Raw genomic sequence first — 20,767 nt, forward strand, 5'->3', positions numbered from 1 at the left:
AACAATTTAAAATTATTAATTTTAATATAATAATATTAAAAGTTAATTCAATTAAGTAAAATAAGAAATAAGGATTGAAAGAGTAATAAATGTTTTAAATAGACAACATGATTATTTATTCCTCATATTACTATAGAGTAACTCTAGTTCTATCTTCTTCAAAATTTTAAAATTTATTTTTTATTTTTAAGAATTTAGTTTCTTAAATTGTGTAATTTAAAAATTAAACTTCAATTGATAAGTACAAGTTTACCATTGAGGTTAAAAATACTTTTGTAAAGATAAAATGACAATTTTAGACTTGTAATTATAAATTGGAAGGTTTAACCAAGGATAAAAATAAATAATTTCATTAAAAATACTTATTCAAAAGTTAAAAGTTAAATAAATTAACTTTTGACTTTGGATTAAAATCCTAAGTTTAGTTTGAAAGGTACTTATTTATAAAAAAATTTAGTTTGGAATCAAGATTTAATTGAAAAATGTTTTCCAACCTCAATAATAAATAAAGTTTAAAATTCAAAAATTTAAAAAGTAGAGGATCGGAAGCATAATTAAATACAAGTTTCTCCAATTGACATTAGCTATTTAAAGAGTTAAAGAGCGTGTGAAATTGAGCTTGGTACACGGAAACAACTCAAGCTCACAGCTCCCCGAGTTCCAAAAATAAAAACATATCAAGTAATGGGGGATTAAGTCAATAATTGTAGTGATTATCATATCACCATCTGATTGTGCTATTGAATAATGGGTAGTCACTAAGTCTTTAATTAAGAGTCAAAAGACCCGAAATCCAGATTAAGTAATTAATTTAAGTAATACTATACTTTGGCTTCCATTGTTTTTCTCTCTTCTTTTTGCTCTCTCCATTTCTTTGCATTTTTTAAATTTTTTTTTGTGTATGCAGCTATGAAACAAGGCTCAAAGCCCCGGCCGGAGGTACTGCTTTTTTGTGTTTCTAAGCATTTTGCTTTCCCCTCTTTCCTTTTTCTTTTTGTTAGTTTTGGTTTTTTTTTTGTGCGTTTGAGATTTTAATTTAGTATAACTAAGAGAGAACTTGCAGAGAAGTTGGGTTGAAATCTGCTGTTTTGGTTGCTCCTGCCTACAGCTTTTTTGGCCTCGAGTTGTCATGCGTAAGTTGCTCAATATCAATCCCAGAGATTCCGATTACAGTGCCGACACCGATGATGGAGATGACATTGGTTCGGATTCTGAAACCGAAGGTGCTCTCACCAGTTTCCTTCTGACCCCATTTCTCATGTATTGGATTATTTTCCCAGTTTTCTGGGAATTTTGAGATTTTTTTGGTGGTTTTTATTTCTTCTAGAGTTGTTTTTACGGGCTGATTTCTGGTTCTTTTGGAATTTGAGTCTAAATGTGTGGGGTTTTGCAGAATTTTTTGATTGTGGCAATGGCATTGGCTCAAGGTTTAGAGGGATTAGAGAGGAGGATCCTCAGCCTGATCTAAATGGTAATAATCTTAATCCCTTATCAAAGTTGACGTTGTTAAGTTGCTATATGCCTATGTCATTTGTGTGTGCAAGCTAGTTATCTTCTATTTCCTTGACACCTTGAGACTTGAGTAGCATCATTTTCCCTTTTAGCTGGAAAGTTTGGAAATTTAAGTTGTTGTAAAAGACTTCTAAATACATGAGGAACATCCAATCTAAAATTTTGGATTGTCAATCTTTCATTGGGGGGTCGGTGAAAGTCAAACTTAAGTTGTACAGTCAGGTGGTTCATGAAGCTACGGAATTGGAATGGTTGTGATATCGGGATTGATATTTCCTTTCAACATAAAATAGTTGATGGTTTAGTAGAAAGCTTATCAATATATTTAGTCCCTTCAGCTGGTAGCTGGTTGTGCATCTCATGAAATATAGTTGATAAAGTTGGCTCAATTAATCAAATGACTTTTTAGACTTTCTATTTGTTATTTGCCTAGTGGATGGATTAATCAAATGACTGGCAAGGTAGTTTATTGATGGTTTTCTTTGATTTGATATAGCTCTATTCTTCTTTTCTTCGATTGCACAGTTCTAGCAATCATAAAAGGAAACTGCGGGTCACATGGAAATGGAGTTATCCTGTAGCATCTAACTAACTGAATTTTAGAGAAGTTCAATTTTTTTTACCCCTCTTAATTCTATTATGTACAAGCAAATCACCTTCCAAAGGCAGTGAAACAAATTCATCAGTTACTTTTACTTACCAGTGAAATTTTCAGGAGGGCACCTTTTGTATCTCTAGTTAAGTTTACCTCAGATATCCCTGCAATCAGACACTTTTGACTTTGGCATTCTGAGTGTAACCTTTTGTGGTTTGTGTGAATATCCAATTCAGGGAGTGAGGTGAAGTGCTCTTTTGATTTCTTTTCTCTTTGAATAGTCACAATCTTTTCCCGTCTTTTTGATCTCAGATTGTCTTCCAAGATTAAGGAGACGGAATTCAGAGACTTTTAGGGCACAATACATAAGCACAAAGGAATTAAGGTGCAGTGCTTCTCCCTTGTGGCATTGACACATAAATCTTAAACTAGTTGTACAATTTTGGTGACTCAAAGGAGTTTGCTTGTTATAGGTTTGTTGCTGAAACAATTTTTTTCCCCCTTTTTAATTAATAGAATATGCGTCGGTACCTGGAATGTTGGTGGAACGGTTCCACCTGATGACCTAGATATTGATGATTGGATAGATATCGATGAACCTGCTGACATCTATGTGTTTGGGTAAGTATTTTCCTCATATGCATTTTGAACTTTCTTCAATTGAAGTTGATTTCCTATCCTTTCCAGACTCTAATCACAATCAATGTTTTACAGGAAAACTGTTTGAGATAACTTTCATGTTGTATTTTTCACTTGACCTTAAAACAATTCTATTTATACACGTCAATTCAGAATTTGGTGCTTTCTTCCTTTTAGCAGTTACTCCTGAACTTGTTTATCTTAATGATAATTTCTTTATGCTCAGTTTTCAGGAGATAGTACCCTTAAATGCTGGGAATATTTTTGGTGCTGAAGATAATCGTCCTGTTCCAAAGTGGGAAAACATCATTCGTGAAACCCTTGATAGAATTCAGCCTGCAAATACTAAAGTAAAATGCTATAGTGATCCCTCATCTCCAACGAAATTTAAGCCATTTGATGATGTTCCTAATTTAGAGGAGGAGATAATTCTTGAAAGTGAAAGTGATATTGGTGAAGAAATTTATCCATTGGATGAAGACCCAAATGGTTTTGATGAAGTTGATAATTCATCCGGAAAAAACAGTGTGCTCAGAAGTTATGGAGTTTCATACTTTAATGATGTTGTTGAACTTGATGCGCCTCTAGAACAGGGTTTACAGAGGCAAATTTCTTCATCTAAGAGTTTAGATGGATTGAATTGCTTGCAGATGGAGGACTTTTATGAAGATGCAGGGGACTCAATTAGGCTACAAAATAGAAAATTTACCAGAACGCTTAGTGGAATTGCAGAAAACAGAAAATTAACCAGAATGCTTAGTGGAACTGAGAGGATTGGTTTGAGCTGGCCAGAGCCTCCACTAAACTTTCTTCCTCAGAATGTTTTGGAGAGACCAGGTTCTTTCAAACCAAGAAAATCTTTTAGAGCAATAAAGTCTTTTAAAACATATAATTCCTTCAAGTCTATAAATGATATGTGCCATATGGTATCTGCGATAGCTTTGCTTGCTGAACTTGACCTTGAATCCCTCATGAAGAGGAAAAGAAGATCATCATATGTAAGAATAGTAAGCAAGCAGATGGTAGGAATTTTCCTCACTATATGGGTTCGTAGGAGTTTGCGCAGGCATATTCAGAATCTGAAGGTGTCTACTGTTGGTGTTGGTGTAATGGGTTACATTGGTAACAAGGTTTGTTCCTCCTATAATATTATTTTCTTCAATTTTTTTCCTTGAATTGAATGTTTGATTTTTGTTTATTTGTCATGTTAGTCAGCACTACCTTAAACCCCCCTCTAAAATCTAAAAAAGTATATGTTAATACATGGCACAATTGCAGGCCCCCGCCCCCCCCACCAAATAATTTTTTTCGCTTCGCCCCTGCTTGAAAGATATAGTTTATATATATTGTTGTATTCTAGTTCCTATTGATTTACATTTTAGGTTGGACTCTTTGTGTTTAGTGCTTTTTGTAGCTAAGTTTGGTCTGCCTTACGTTTGAAGCTCAAGCTTCAGAATCCAAGCTTTATTATTTGGGCAGATGCGCACTTATGTTATAACAAATTGGCTACATTTTTGCCTCAAATATTGGTCGCCCTGACATCAAGTTAGAGGCCATTAAAGTGAGCTTGAATTTTGAGCCTCACCTTGTGTCATTTCTTGATGTCAATAATTGCTGTAGGTGCTTTTCAGTAGATAGTATCTAGAAAATGTGTTTTTCTGTAGTGTTTAATTGTATGATTTTGTCTTTCCATCTAATATAGGATTTATGACTGCCAATTTCAGCTTCAACAAGAATGCTGTGCATTCCTTTCAGAAGTTCTTAAATTGTATAACTGCACTGATAAATGGGACTTAATAATTTTAATTTACATAATTTTTTAAGGAAGATCAGATCCCATTTATAGCTAACATTAGAGAGTTTTTTTAGCAAGGGATGAGGTGATGCTTTAACTAAGTACACAAGAACGAATTAGAGGTAGAGAGGACTGGACAACCCTTGGGCACTTAGAGTGTTTTTGGTAGTTGATGGAAGTGAAACAGCGGCAGAAGTATGAGTGGGAGTGTGCAAAGTAGCATAGCTGAAGGTAAGTCACATTGGATCTATGCACACTTGAAAGGAGGTGATTGAGATGTGGACAATAAGGGATTGCATAAGGTAGTAACATGAAAGCTGATGGTGATTGAGTAAAGATGAGATTCTCCTCCAAAATGATGTTAGGCCATATAATACAGGATTAAGTGGGTGCAGTTGATGAAATCAATCAGGCTGATGAAACATTTAGTGTTGAAGGGAATAAGTTGTAAGATAGGATGCATGAGTGGTTTGTTTCTCTAGCCTTTTCACAGGTGATGCAGATGAAACCATGTGTCAACTAATGACTTATTGTAGGCACTCAGTTACTCCAAAGGGGTGAAAGGAAGAACCCATTGAGTTCTCATATTGTAGCCCACTGAACCAAAATGCTGTGACATCTCAAAGATTATGAAAGAATTTTTTTTGTAGTGAAAAACTCCACTCTTATTACAGGTGAATTTCTGAAAATTCTTTTCGTTTCTAGAAATTCTAGAAATCACTTTATTTCTTGGTGTCAAAATCAAAACAGGATATGTAGTATAAAACCGGGGAATCTATTCTCTTCTTTTTCCAAAAAAATGCTCTTGGAGATTGTGTAATGCTTACTCTTAAACACTTTGTTTACACCGTAGTAATATTTTTTGTTTCTCTCTTCATCTTCAGATTCCTATCTAATAATCTGGGACGTAATCCTGGACGCAAAGAATAAAAAAGGGAGAGTTCCTTGCTTCATTTTTAGAAATGGTATTAGGATTTGATCTATTCCACTACCAAAAACTGAAAGAGAGGGATTCAAACCCTTAGTATGAATAACTCACACAACGGATTAGCAATCTGACACTTTAGTTCACTCAACCGTCTTTGCTAATTGAGATAAGATAATTACCATGTTACAGCATGCAAAAAGAAAGGCTTGTAAAAAAGCCATTTTCTACTTTGTTATATGAGCAATGCAAGAGTCCTGCCACTTACCTTGGTTTCTCCAAACAAATAAGCTAGTCTCTACTGGACCTCTTGATATGTTGTGTAATATCTGCAAGAAGTAGCTGAAAGATGAGTTCAAGAGTGAGATAGTATGATTAAAATAAGCCTGTACAGTGCATCTACAATAATGATGCTGACATTTTGCTACCCCATGTCTTGTAACAATGAATTCTGCTTATGGCTGGTAATTTCTGAAGCAATTTATTAGATTCAGTGCTGTCATCTTCTTTTATTAAATTTTCAGTTGTTGGTCATAGTTATTCAATTCTGCTATATTTAGCTAATGTTATGGTCATTCACTTTTTTTTCCAGGGATCCATATCGGTCAGCATGTCCATATATCAAACACTTTTCTGTTTTATATGCACTCACCTGACATCAGGTGAAAAAGATGGGGATGAACTTAAAAGAAATGCTGATGTGCATGAAATACTTCGACGAACTCGTTTTCATTCTCTTTCTGCAATTGGACTTCCCAAACGCATCCATGATCACGAGTGAGTATAATAACTTAATATCTACTGGTCTGAGTTATTGGTTACTTACTCATCTATCATTCTAGTTCTTGAGATTGTTACATTCTGATTATTCATAATATATCATTAGTTCCCCTAAGTTTCAAGGATTGTAAGAACCTATAAAGCAAAAGAATATATGCTCACTATTTTCTCATTACTTGCTTTCTGCCCAATCAAGTGGCCATCTAATTAAACCAAGTCCAATTTGGTTGTGATGTTTAGTATTTGCTTCTTACTTTTGGAGCCAAAATTCATAATGTACATTTGGATCCAAAGGCAGACATTTTTTTCCCAAAAATTTAAAATGTAAATTTTTGGATTTAAAAAAAATGCCTGATTTTACCTTTTATACATTAAATAAACATTAAGAATTGATGTAATTCAGCCATTTCAGTCAATTGTGATCTTGCTTTTTACCATTTTCCTTTGCTTTATAGTAACTTTTGAAGAAGCAAATAAAAAAAGAAGTAATAAAGTAACAACCAAACGGAACCTAAAAGCGTGCATGTGCATTAGATTTTATTCTAGAAGCACATTTAAGAGAGATTATTAAATAGTTGTAAATTAAGCTTGTCTCAAAATTTTATACCATTGATACCTGTAAATCTCATTCATTACAGGGACTAGTTTATTAAAATAAATAAGTTGACACTAAATCATCCAAAATCAATTGATCCTTTTTGGAAGTGAAGGAGATACTTTTGTTGTTGAATAAAATGTATTTAGAAACAGTAGTCTTTATGGCATATTAAGAGTTGGAGTACTATTTTTCCATATACATGTTTGATAAATTTAAATGTAACAAGGTAGAACTGGGCCTCCTTATACAAGGAATGATTTGGATATTAGTGCCTATTAATTTGTTCTCGTAGGAGACATTCATAATTTAAGTGTATCTGTGAAAGTTATACTTTGTGCTTCTATTTCTTTATTCAATGAGATATATACTTGTTCAGTAAATTAGAAAATGCATTCTTTGGACTGTGCACTTATCCTACTCATCTATCATCGACCAGATTATTTATGCTTAGCAGAGCTGCTTATTTCTTTTTTTCCTTCAGAAGAATAATTTGGATGGGTGATCTAAATTACCGTATCAACCTGCCATATGACAAAGTACGTGATCTCATCTCCAAGGAGGAGTGGTCCAAGTTGATTGAGAGGGACCAGGTAGCTTATCAGTCCTACATAGTCTTACATCATTTTAATTTTTCTATCACATATGAACTTTGAGGCTGTTGATAGGATGCTAGTATACTGATTAAATATATTATCTAATCATGATAGCTTGTAGGAGAGCTGCAGAAAGGTCGTTCATTTGATGGATGGTCTGAGGGAGCTTTAAATTTTGCGCCAACATACAAATATGAGCTAAATTCAGAGAAATACTATGGAGAAGATCCCAAGGCTGGAAGGCGAACTCCTGCATGGTATGCTTAAACTAGATTATAAGATTCGTCCTTTACTGTGTGTTTGTCTTCTGAAATTTTCCAGTATACCTCATCTCTTAGGTGTGACCGCATCCTTTCTTATGGGAAGGGACTGAGGCAACTAATGTATAGGAGAACTGAGCTTAAACTTTCTGATCATCGCCCTGTTACAGCCATATATATGGCTGAGGTTGAGGTGTTTTGTCCAAAGAAACTGCAACGTGCTCTCAACTATACTGATGCTGAAATTGAAAATGAAGAAGTTGTGGCAGAGGTTATTGCATATTGATTTTGGAATGACTCCCTCGAGTTGTACCAGGTGAGTGGTACATAATGTTTCTCATCCAAGAATATAGGTAGCTTCTTTCTATCACTGGGTACTAATTTTTATGAGTCTCATGACTCGTACTAGGAAAATGAAGTAATGCTGGCTAAGAGTGTAGAATTATGGAATAAAATATGATAGACTTGGATAATTAAACATAACCTGTCAATAAGGGATTTGGAGATAGTTGAAGAGATTAGATGTTTTTGTTACGTAAAGTTTTAATTAAAAGATCATTAAGAATAATTTTTTGAAAGTTTTCAAGAGAGCATTTAGTAAAAATGTTCTGTCTTTTATTAACTAAAGAACTGAATTTAAATAGAGAGAAGAGTCATAACCTAATTGAGAAAATAATTCCCTTATTCTAATAAACTACTAAAAGATAAAATAAAATATTCCTAAAATCTCAAATAATTTATTCTAAGATTTACCTAAATAAAATTTATCTACCTAATTAACTTTAAAATATATCCCCAGAATAAAATGGGTTTCACATATTTTAACACCCTCTTTCAAGTTGGTGCATATAGATCAATCATACCCAACTTGCTTACAAGAAAATCAAAGCTTGTCTTAGAAAGCCTTTTGGTGAGTATATCAGCAATCTGTTGTTTTGAAGGAACAAATGGTATGCACACTTAGTCTTCTTCAGTCTTCTCCTTGATAAAGTGTCTATCAATCTCAACATGTTTAGTTCTGTTATGCTGGACTGGGTTGTGAGCAATACTAATGGCACTTTGCTATCACAGTACAACTTCATTGATGAAGGACCAATCAAGATTAATAACAATTGATAAAAGAACTCTAATAGAATTTAATTTGGCTACTGGAGCAAACGTTTCAAGATAATCTATCACGTATGTTTGAGTGTACCCTTTAGCCACCAGCCGGGCTTTGTATCTATCTAAAGATTCATCTGGTTTGAATTTAGTTGTGAACACCCATTTACAGCCCACAATTTTTTTTTCTACAGGTAATTCCATTATTTCCCATGTACTTGTTTTTTCAAGAACGCGCATTTCCTCTAAAATAGCCTCCTTCCACTCAGGAACCTGTAAAACATCTTTCACATTTTTTGGTATTTTCACAGCATCGAGACGCAAAACAAAGTCTGATAATGTTGAAGACAAGACTTTATAGGATATAAAGTTAGATATGGGATATTTGACAACATTTCTAGCACATTTTCTTTTAGCAATTGGAATATCTAATTAAGAAAATTCATTGGTTGGATTATGAGTTTTACCTTGAATTTTGACAAAATCTTGCGGGTCGGATTCTTGGTGATGAATCTGGTGGATTCCACTTTCTTGATTTTGATTTCTTCTTTAGTAAACAATTAACTCATTTGTTTGTTCTTTATTCTTATGATCAGACTCTACACATTTATACTCTTTTTTCATTAACAACATTAACATCATTAATTTCTGTGTTAATCATAAATTCACATTCCCCATTATTAGAATCCCTATGTTGTATATTCCTAGTGTCTTCTTGATCAATTATAGAATTTTCTTACTATAATTCCCTCCCTAAAGATTAGAATCAAAGTAAGATTGCGTTTAAACAAATATGATATCCATGGTAACAATAATCTTCCTATCAATTGGATCATAACATTTGTAACCCTTTTTATTAGAAACATATCCAACAAAGGCACATTTTTTTGCTCTAAGATCTAGTTTACCTTAGTTGTGAAAATAAACAAAAACACTACATCCAAAAACTCGGAGGGATAAATCTGTGATCAATTTAGAGTTAGGGAAGTTGTCTTTAAAGAGACGGAAAGGAGTTCTATAGTTTAGAGTTTTACTAGGCATTCTATTAATAAAATATGTAGCTGTTAAGAAGGCTTCGCCCCAAAGATAATGTGGTACCTGACTAGTGAACATCAAGGCTCTACTTACTTCCAAAAAATGTCGGTTTTTTCTTTCTGCAATCTCATTTTGTTGTGGTGTATTTGTACAAGAGCTTTGGTGGACTATTCCATGTTTGGTTAAGAAAACACCTAATTGGTCACTAAAAAATTTCTCACCATTGTCACTTCGAAGTACTTTTATTCTCCCAGCAAATTGTGTTTTCACCATAACATAAAAAGATTGAAACACATTTTTAACTTCAGACTTATCTTTTAATAAAAACACCCAACAAATGCGAGTATGATCATTAATAAATGTGATAAACCGACGTTTTCCTGGAAAAGTTGAGACTCTCGAAGGTCTCCATCATTATGAATTAACGATAAAGGTTTGGAAGCTTTATATTTTTGAGGTGGAAAGAATGATCGATGATGTTTAGCCAATTCACAAAATTCACAGTGATATGAAAGACTTTTATTTTTAAATAGAACATGTAACAAATATCTTAAATAGTAAAAATTAGAATGTTCAAGCCTATAATGTCAAATCGTAACCTTATCAAAACTAGAAGCAGAATTTAAACATAAAGTAGTTGTTGGTTGACTTAAATGGTCATCGTCAAGAAAGTAAATTCCACCAGATTCTTAAGCATTGCTAATCATCCTCCTCGAGACTATGTCTTGAAATTTACGCATAGATGAGTCAAATATAACATGACAATTCGAGGACTGGGATAATTTACTGACTAAGATGAGATTACAAGTTAGATTTGGCACATCTAAAAAATTATGTAAAACCAAGGAAGGCGAAATTTTAACAATGCCTTTCCCGGCTATTGCCGAGAACGATCCATATGCTACTTTGATTTTTTTGTTTCCTGCGTAAGGTGTTTAAGTTGAAAAAACAAAATGACTACTAGTCATGTGAACACTAGCTCCAAAATCAACGATTTGTGTGTTTGTTTTATAAGGCTTAACACTGAAAAAAACAGAAAAATCGGCACCTGATTGGGCAAAAGAGGAAGAAGGATTATTGGATGAGTTAGGAACAAAAGAATTTTTCCGAAACTGTGGTGATTGAAAAAGTTTGTGTAGATGCTCTAATTGTTTCTAAGTGAATGGAGACCCTTCTAGAGAACTTTGGCCTTTATAATTTTCATTAATTGTTTCAACAGTAGAACTTTCTTCCTCTGTTTGATTGCTGGATCTCTTATCTCCAATGAAGGTTGTTTTAATTATGATGCTACTAGAGATTTAACATAGCTCAGATGCCATGAAAGTTTTCAAGAGAGCATTTAATAAAACTGTTTTATCTTTTATTAACTAAAGAACTGAATTTAAAGAGAAAAGAGTCATAACCTAATTGGGAAAATAATTCCCTTATTTTAATAAACTATTAAAAGATACAATAAAATATTCCTAGAATATCTCAAATGATTTATTTTAAGATTTATCTAAATAAGATTTATCTACCTAAATAACTTTAAAATATATCCCAAAATATATGGGTTTCACATATTTCAACATCTTTATCAATAATGAGGGATTTCAAAGGTATTCTTACCCTATAAATTATGTTGAATCTTCTGTTTGGGAGTCAATCCAACTTCGATAGTCAAGACAAGCTACCATCCCAATTTGACTCAAACGAGGTAATAGTCCTAACATTAGTTATTTTGCTCAATCTATTCCCATGGATTACGGAACCTTTAGATTATCTACTAATTTTTTGTTTTTGGTGAAAAAATTATCTACTAATATTAGTTGTCTTTGGCATTACAATCAACCATATAATGTAACCTAATTAATATTAATTAAACATTAATTAATCAGGAGCTAATATTTGTTTATTAATTTTTCTTTAGATGCAAAAAAATTAAACACAAATAACATAAAAAATATTAAATAAGCATGCAAAAATTTTATGTATTCAATCGGTTCGAAAAATTACAAGTAAACTTGATGAAATAACTACACTAAAGGCACAAATCCTATCATATGTCACGTACGTGACCACACATTGCATTTGGCCGGAGCTTAATTTTAGAAAGAATGATCAACAAAGGATTGAAGCCTACACAAATTTGAATTGGTCAGGATTCATTATAGATAGAATTAGAAATCAACATCAAGTTACTGTACATTGGTATGAGGGAACCTAATAATTTCTTAAAGTCAAACAAAATTTATTGGCCTGTAATAGTGCTGAAGTAGAATATAGATCCATGGCACATGGGATATGCAAGATCATGCGGCTTAAACGTATTTTGGAAGAATTAAGATGATCTGTGACTGTACTATGAAGTTGTATTGTGACAACAAAACAGCCATCAATACCTCCCACATTCCAGTCGAACATGCTAGAGCAAATTAGGTTGATATTGATAAGCATTTCATAAAGGAAAAGATTGGGACTGGTATGATTTGTATGTTATTTGTCCCTACATCAAAACAAGTGGCAGATATTCTCAGAAAGATCGTTCAAATCAAACTATGAGTTTCTCACTAGCAAGTTGGGCATAATGGATATCTATGCACCAACTTAAGGAGTGTACAATTATGGAGTAAAATAAGATTGACTTGGATAATTATACATAATCTGTCAATAAGGTATAAGGTGCTTTCAATTAGGGGTTTGGAGATATTATAGGAGATTAGATTTTTTTCTTAAAGTTTTAATAAAGAAATACCTAGAATCATGGGTGTCTATTAATCAAGGGAATTTCATACAATATTCAGCGGTAGGATTTCTTTATAAATTAATTTGAATCTTTTTAGAATGAAGTATCTAGAAAATTACAGCCTTTTGTTCTAATCTTTCTCTTATTTTTTGTCCTAAAGTTTCTATTTTAAAATTTTAATTTTATCCTCGACTTTTGTCCTAGATCCATAGTCAGTAGTTTAATGATGATGTAGGATAAATAGGGGAATAGTTGAGGATCATGGGAAAGGGTAAGTAAATTCGACTGCAGATCATTAGAGAGAAGTTGTTTGTCAAGAGAATCGTTTTCTGAAAGTAATTGATTGGTATATATGCGTAGGTTGCATGGTTTTTTTCCGTTGAGAATTTCAACTTCATCAACTTGTAGGGATATATTTTGTTGATGCCATGTGGTACACTTAGTAGTTGCAAAACATCTTGGTCTATGCCATGTATCACATCCATCAAGGATGATACATGAAAAGGTAATTGGAAATTTTTTGAAGTAGATGAAATTGATGCTAATTCAAGAACCCTAGTGCCAAATATTTATTTCATCCAATGTGTTTCATTGTTGGAAAACTTGTTTCTTTGTTACATATTGTGAATGAAATTTCAAGTAACATTGATTTTAGGTGATTTCTGCAAATGTAGTTAAAATAAAAATAGAAAATTTATTTAAAATAAAAATTCAAACCATTAATTTAAAAATAAGATAAATGAATAATTCAAAACAAGTCAAAACAAAGACAACGATAATAAAAAATCTATTTAAATCTTTTAAATGCTATGACGACATTATTTTACTCGGCAAGATTGATGGTCGGTATAGCAATAATCTTTGATTGATGACAAAATTGATGGTCGATAGAGCAGCCATATTGGACTGATGAAGACAAAAAATTGTGGACAGTTGATGGTAAAAAAGGTACATTTTGCAATTGAAAGCGTTGTAATGGTGAGCTCTTATTATGAGTTACAACAGTGAATAACTAAATTAGGAATATTGATATTTGTGGAGATTGTTTGACTTCTGATGTATTTTTGTTAGTTATGGAGTTGTGGTTGGTATATTTAAGATATGGTTTGACATACATTAGGTAAGGCCCCTCAATGCATGCCTGTTGGAATCAGTAGATAGCAATCGATGATTGGATGGGGATAAAAAAGTCTAATTGGCATTGTTCAATCCAAAAAAGGTAGATTGTTAGATTCTGAAGAATTGAGTGGAAGAAATTTTTTTTATTTTCTGTATATTCAGTAGCGTATTACACCATAGTATTTATAGAAAAAGATTATACAAAAAGTAGAAACTAAATCCCAAACTTAAGGGGTTTGTCTCCTAAATTAAAAGGACTCTAATCTCAAGGGATATTGATTACCTAAAGTAGAAGATTACAAAAGATTTCTTCTAATCTCTACACTCTCTCTCTAGTTAGTGTATAGATATCAATCATGCCTAACTTGCTAATTAAAAACTCAAAAGAAGGCTTTGATAATCCATTGGTAAGAATATTCGCAACTTGTTGTAAAGTAGGAATAAAAGGTAAGCAAATTATCCCACCTCCAATCTTTTCTTTGATAAAACATCGTTCAATCTCAACATGCTTTGTTCTATCATGTTGAATTGGATTATGGGCAATACTAATCGCAACCTTGTTATCACAGTAGAGCTTTATAGGCATGGCTATAGATTTCTTCAATTCTTCAAATATATTCTTTAGCCGCATTATTTCACAAATTCCATGAGCCATAGATCAATATTATGCATCAGCATTGCTATGAGCTACAACCAGTGGCGGAGTTTGTGAAATTTGTTTAAGGGGGCGGAATTAAATTGTATATTTTTATGATAGTAAAAATGAAATTTCATCATTTTAATAGTCTATATCTTTATAATTTTTAAAGGATTAAATCAAATTTTTATTATTTAGGGGGGCAAAGTGTAATATTACCATTATTAATTTAAAATTTTATAAATATAAAGGGTTTAAATGGAAAATTTTCTATTTTAGGGGGTCAGGGCCTTTGCCTGCCTCCTTTGGCTCTGCCACTGGCTACAACATTTTGATTTTTGATTTTCCAAGTCACCAAATTTCCCCAAACAAATGTACGTTAGCCTAAGGTGGACCTTCTATCTGAAATTGAATTTGTCCAGTCTGCATCAGTGTAAACTTTGATACCTCACTGCTCATTTTTTCCTAAAAAATAACCCTTTACCAGAACTTTTTAGATATCTCAATATACAATAAACTGCCTCAAGGTGCTTTTCACGTGGTGAGTGTATGAATTGACTCACTAAACTTACAACGAATGCAATGTCTAGCGAAGTATGAGATGAGTAAATGAGTTTTCCTAATTTCTCATATCGAGACACATCCACTAGTTTCCCTTCTTTGTTTCCAAACTTTAGATTACCATCGATTAGTGTTTCTGCTGGTTTGCATTGACTTATTCCAATTTCTTTAAGCAAGTCATCCACATATTTTTTATGAAACCACCAAACCTCTTTTTAAACAAGCTATCTCCATGCATAAAAAATGTCTCAAGTTTCCTAAGTCTTTAATCTCAAATTCAGACGCCAATTTTTGCTCCAACAATTTCAATTCTGCTTCGTCATCTCTTGGACACCTCTACTGTCATGGCTTTCGACAGCTCTTGGACACCTTCTTGTTTCACTTCATGTTTGACTCACAGCTTTAATCCATTCTCGAAAACAAGTATTGCCTTTTTTCAGTCACATTTGAAATCTAGAGCACGAGTTCCTTGAACTCTTAAACATACTCCCCCATTGTGCCTTGTTACGTAAGTCATCGCAATTTTGCCCGAGTTTCCTCCCCTGCAAATTCTAGATAAAATTGTTGCTTCAACTCCTGCTGGAACTCTTCCCACATTCCAATCTCACTATGCATTTTATCTATGGACTTGCCTCGCTACCATAAAAGCGCAAAAACAATAAGAAATATAGAAGCATTGTTTACCTTACTCGCATTCTCCATAATGCATTTGGTATGGAAGTAGTGCTCCATCCTTTATAAGATATTGTCCTCATCGCATGTAGACCTTGTCTCCGCAAACTCTTTCGGCTTCAGGACATCTACCTTGCAATTGAGTGCTGCAATCGTCACTCCATTCCCTACGGCTGCTCGACACAAGGCAAACACTCCCTCGAGTTCCTTTGTTCTTGTGCTCAAAGCCTTCATCATGACCACTGTTTCCTCTTTCAAAGCCATCACCATGACCTTGAGAGCATCATTCTTCTCCGTCATCTTATTCTTGTGAGAATTTAACGTTATCTTATTCTTATGAGAATTTAACAACTCTTGTACTTTTTCCACATTGGAGCTGAGAGACAACATCACATAGTTCCTGGATTATTCTCACCAGTCCTCGAGTGATTTCTTCACGTCTCCCCATGGATTCCTCAAGATTGGCCACTCATTCCTCTATAGTCGACAACTTTTCCTTCATAAGGATTGGTTTTCTGGGCCACCAATGGGTCTCCTTTAACTCATTTTGATTGGTAACTTTGCAACCCAAGCTCGGTTACTATTTGTCACGGGGCTAAAACTTTAGTCTTGCAATTCGTGCAGCTTTAGGCGATTCTTTTGTTGCAAACACACCTAAGTCAGCCTAACCACCAAACAATTGAGGTTTCACAAAAAATTCCTCCAATGTATCAATTTATATAGCGGAAGCAATACAATTAAAAGAACACTTAAAAAAACATAATAGCCATAGAAAACTTATGCACGAGAGGTGTTTGAGTAAATGATTTTAATTGTATTACTTTATCAAGGAATACAAGAATACAATGGATGAATGGATCTAAATGGATGATTTACAAGTGAGGGGGAGACTATTTATAGTTCAGCTCTCCCAAAACCAACAGTTTAGATTAAGTTATATCGACGGACGAGATTAAGCCTATCCCTAAAATTAAGGGATTTTACAAGATTATGTAATCAAATTAAATTTAATGTTATAGATGTTATTCCCTTCAATCTTTTAAGATTAGTTTTCTTATTTAATAAGGTAGTTTATGTTTTCATATCTGCATCATTGGGCCACCCAATCTTCAAATGGATAGACTTCTCCAATAGTTCTTTACATCGAGCTAGTTCTTGTGGGTCAAATTATCCCCATGTCAATGATAGGCCTCCACGGGATGCATTGTGTGCAATGGTTACGGGCTTTGAACTGCGGCCTGTGATAAGGATATGCTTGTTTGAGAAAAGAGATAAGAAACGTGTATAGGCCAAGATCAAGAACTATGTCATTAGACGAAAGCTCTAATAATTAGAGTAACGGAAGGCTTTTGAAATAGCACCCTTGATTTATTAATAAAACCTTTATTTATGGATGTAAAGGTAGATGATTAAATTTAAAATAGAAATTCAAATAATTAATTTAAAAATAAAATAAAATAGCAATTTAAAACTAGAAAACCCAATAAGTGAAGCAAGTCTATCGATGTGGCAATTTCATCGTTTTATAGAAACCCAATAAGTTTTGGGTCGAGGATAACTTCAGCAGTTAGCATTGGCAATTTACTTGTCTATATGGTGTCCAATATTTGGAAGATATATATTGATTAAACTTGAACTTAAATATATGCTTATATTTCTTTAAATAAAATGGTTTGCTTTTCGATGCAGGATAGTTTGCTGGCAGAGCATCAAGGAATTCTAATCTATGCTTGAGACTTTGAAGGTTAGGGTGAGAGTCTACAACTCTTTATATTACCTACACCTTAGATTCATTCATTTCATTCTTTGATTTTGTTACTGTATTGTATATTTCAATCATTGTATAAATGCATCAGCACTAGGAATTTCACAAATAGGCTCTTAAACAAGAGCATATCTAGATATAGTTGAGCATATCTTTACATAATCGTTGTATCATTGTATAAGTATTAGCATAAAGTTTATCTAGATATGCTCTTCTGCTAGCAGTTTTTTCTATCTCAGAGAAAGCTGACGATGTAAAGATATTTAATCAATGCACGCTTTTTTGAAGTTGCTACTTTTTGGTGTACGCCTTTGACCTTCTGAAATTACATTCTTCTGTAATCTCTTAAATCCTGATTTCTTTCATCAATTACACAATTGAGATGAAGGAATAGGTTTTGTCAGTCATCCTAGAAAAAAACACCATTCAATCTAATCCTTAACCATCGAATCGAATTTTTATTTTCTTTTGAAAGGTACGAATTTATTAATGACAAGAGTAGCCAGTGCTTAAGCTTTTGACTGACAATTCTTCGGCCACCAAGGAGCACTGCTTTAGCTTTTGACTTCAACTGATTTAATTGTTTAATATCTTTTGCTGCTATTATCTATTAAGCTTGCGTGCGAGTATTGCTGGAGGCTAGAACCAGTGATAGAGTTATATTGTACAGAATACCATGCATATGTAATGTTTGTTGAAAAGTCTCAATAAATTTAAGCATATGAATTTGTTCATTCTCAGCACAATTTTATTGTCTTGGTTTTGTTCATTTGATATTATTAAAACTGGTGTTTGCTTAACTAGGGAATTTAAGTTTCATGCTTATGCTTGACAAAAGAAAAGAAACACAAACAAGGATCACAGTAATGTGTAATAAGAAAATGTTTAGAATTATAGCAAATTCGCTTTGAACCTTGCATTTGACTTTTATCACTTAACAAAGCTTAAGATGATTCATTATTTGCCTAGATAAAGCTTGAAGTGGCAGCCACATCACTATAACATGAGCAAAGCTCACAACCTAGATTCGTGTATCTTTCCTCTAAGATGCATAATTTAAGCCCGTAATTAGGCTGTCACTCTTGAAACTAAATTAAATAATAAAAAAAAGATAAATGCGAAAAGAACCTAATACTGACGGTATTATTACATAATTTACATATGCTTTAGGGGAAATTGGGGAAAATGACAGATTAGAAGAGGGTCAGAAGAGATGGACAGGCTATGGAAGAGGGTCGAATGAAGAGAGGGAGAAAGTGGGCCGATCTAAGACAAATAGAGTCGTTGGGCTAGAGACAAAAACAAGGGACCAAGACTGAGACATCAAGATGAAATGGTCTTGTGAGGAGGAACACTTAAGGAATCTAAGGTAGGACAATTGTTGATAAATAATACTCCGTAGTACAAGTTTGTTACTAGCAAATATGTACTATATATTTGTCATTGTAACAACTTCACAAGTTTATTTGAAATGAATATCAATTTTCTCCTTCTTCAACTTAATTCTCAAATTCTCCTCTCTTCATCTAGTCTTCTTCTTTATTGAGTTGCTTGATATCTTGGGTCACTCCGAGGTTGTGATAGATTGGTATTAAGTCACTAAAGATCCATTCTTCAAAGTTGGGTAGCCTAAGAAATAACTATCCATGACAAACAGGGCCAAATTGAGCTCCCTCGAGGAGCAGATGCATCAAGGCAAGTTGTACAGTTTTCCAAATGAAAATAAGGTTCTAATCTTGTAGGAGGAGAAAAATATATCCTTGGATGCTGAGTAGAGGTGTCCATGGGCTAGGCTCAATCGAAATTTTAAGCTCAATTGGTAGGTTTGGGTCTGGCCTGACCTAAAAAATGGGCTACTATTTTTGTCCAATCTCGACCCATATCATATATGCTAAACCCGAGTTCGGCCTGGCTCGTTTTTTACCCTAATTTCATTGATCCATTCTAATAAACCTTTGTTTCTTCTTTTTTGTCCCTTTTTTTCGATTCAATCGAAATTTAATAAGTTTAGAGTATTGTAAGAGAGAATCCAAATGATTTTTTCTTCGATCAAATTGAATTCAAATGGAATCAAAATGAATAAAAAGCAAAGCAACCAAAAAAACCCAAACTTTTGAAAGTAGTAAAAAGAGAACAAAATTGGGTTCAACTAAGGAAACGTAGATCCAAAGGGAAAGGAAGGATCGTGAAAAGGAAATGAAAGGGAACAATAGGTGAAAGATCAAAGATCCTCGCGTTCAATATTTTCTGCAAAAATAAAGAAATTAAAATAAGTGAAAAGCAGCAAAATGAAGAGAGGCAGCAGTGGAAGCCAGGACAAAGAAACAATAAGTAAGGAAAAAAAATTAGAGAATAGGTATTAAGGGGAAATAGGGGTTGGAAAGGAAAAGGGAAAGGGAAATATCAAGACTAGGCCTACTAGGTAGTGGGGAACAAGGGTAAAAAATTGGGGTTAATAAACATGGGTCGGCCCGGGCTCAGGATGAAAAATCTTTACATGAAGCCCGATTCATTTTTAAAATGGACCTTATTCCTAAACCCAAGCGTATTTCTTGGGCCTATAGTTTTACCCAAACCTTCCCATATTTTGGGTGGGCTTTTAGACCGTATCAAATGGCCCGGCGCATGGACAGGTCTAGATGCAAGACATGTGGAAACTTAGATATATCAACAAGATTCTAGAGATTTTGTTAAAAAAAAAAGATGAATCACCATCACTAGTATTTGTAAAACAAAACCTAGTCAAAAGCTTATGGTAAGAAACGCGTCTAAATAATTGCAATTGATGAACATGAAAGATACTTCTACTAATTAGATGAACTAGGAATATTATCTTCCAAACCATACCTTAACCAACCTACTATATAACCCCACTTTAATGACAAAACCACTACTGAAAGCCAGAATCCATTCATTTCTATTGAACCTCAATCGAATGAATACAACCAAAACCACCACAATCTTGACGTGTTTGCAGCTAGACTAAAGATTGAACTGCAAACCTTTGATGGAAACAATCTTAGGGGATGGTTGAAGAAATGCTGCAAATATTTCTACTTGGAGTAGCAGAGAACTAAAAAGTAGGCATTGCCTTTATGTATATAACAAAGCAAGCTAAGATTTGGTACGATGGGTACATTTTACAAAAGCATAGGGCCATGTAGTTGATTTATGTCATAGGTTTTGTGATAGAACTTTTATATTGTTGAGAATTCAATAATATAATCCAAAAAAGTTTAGTGGAAGATCATCATAAGAAATTTGAAGAATTGAAGCCCTTCATGTTACAATGCAATCTTTACTTAGAGGAAAGCTATTTTGCGTCTAGCTTTGTGAGTGATTTAAAAGAGGAGGTGAAGCACAGAGTTAAATCCCATGCTCTAGATACCTTAGTTGCTTTTTACAGGTAAGCTAAAATAATAGAACTTACCATTGAGATTGAGCACAAGAAGCAT

The 20,767-nt window shown here is 33.5% G+C and overlaps 1 protein-coding gene across 19 annotated transcripts; it reads left to right on the forward strand.

Moving 5' to 3' along the window:
- Positions 1-593: 593 nt before the first annotated feature.
- Positions 594-18,823, forward strand: LOC108486239 (type IV inositol polyphosphate 5-phosphatase 3-like). Of its 19 annotated transcripts, none has more exons than XR_008284233.1 (13): positions 597-751; positions 908-939; positions 1,064-1,223; positions 1,394-1,471; positions 2,420-2,492; positions 2,624-2,728; positions 2,973-3,876; positions 6,059-6,243; positions 7,326-7,434; positions 7,552-7,694; positions 7,776-8,013; positions 17,237-17,297; positions 18,483-18,823. XR_008284233.1 is itself a non-coding variant. In XM_053029718.1 (12 exons), the coding sequence occupies exons 2-11, from the start codon at positions 910-912 to the stop codon at positions 7,981-7,983; spliced, it is 1,995 nt and encodes a 664-aa protein (XP_052885678.1). In that variant the 5' UTR covers positions 594-815; positions 908-909; the 3' UTR covers positions 7,984-8,013; positions 17,237-17,618. The 19 variants fall into 19 exon arrangements, 10 of the variants coding, with proteins under 10 accessions (XP_052885678.1, XP_052885683.1, XP_017645676.1 ...); XR_008284232.1 differs by having other exon boundaries at positions 17,237-17,291; XR_008284236.1 differs by having other exon boundaries at positions 17,242-17,297.
- Positions 18,824-20,767: the final 1,944 nt, after the last annotated feature.

This window comes from Gossypium arboreum, chromosome 6 (assembly GCF_025698485.1).
Source record: "Gossypium arboreum isolate Shixiya-1 chromosome 6, ASM2569848v2, whole genome shotgun sequence".
NCBI lineage: Eukaryota > Viridiplantae > Streptophyta > Magnoliopsida > Malvales > Malvaceae > Gossypium > Gossypium arboreum.

Coding starts and splice junctions, on each gene's coding strand:
- LOC108486239 (XM_053029715.1), top strand. Junction 3,877..6,058: donor TGGGTTACATTGGTAACAAG/GTTTGTTCCTCC, acceptor TTTTTTTTCCAG/GGATCCATATCGGTCAGCAT. Junction 7,435..7,551: donor AGTTGATTGAGAGGGACCAG/GTAGCTTATCAG, acceptor TAATCATGATAG/CTTGTAGGAGAGCTGCAGAA.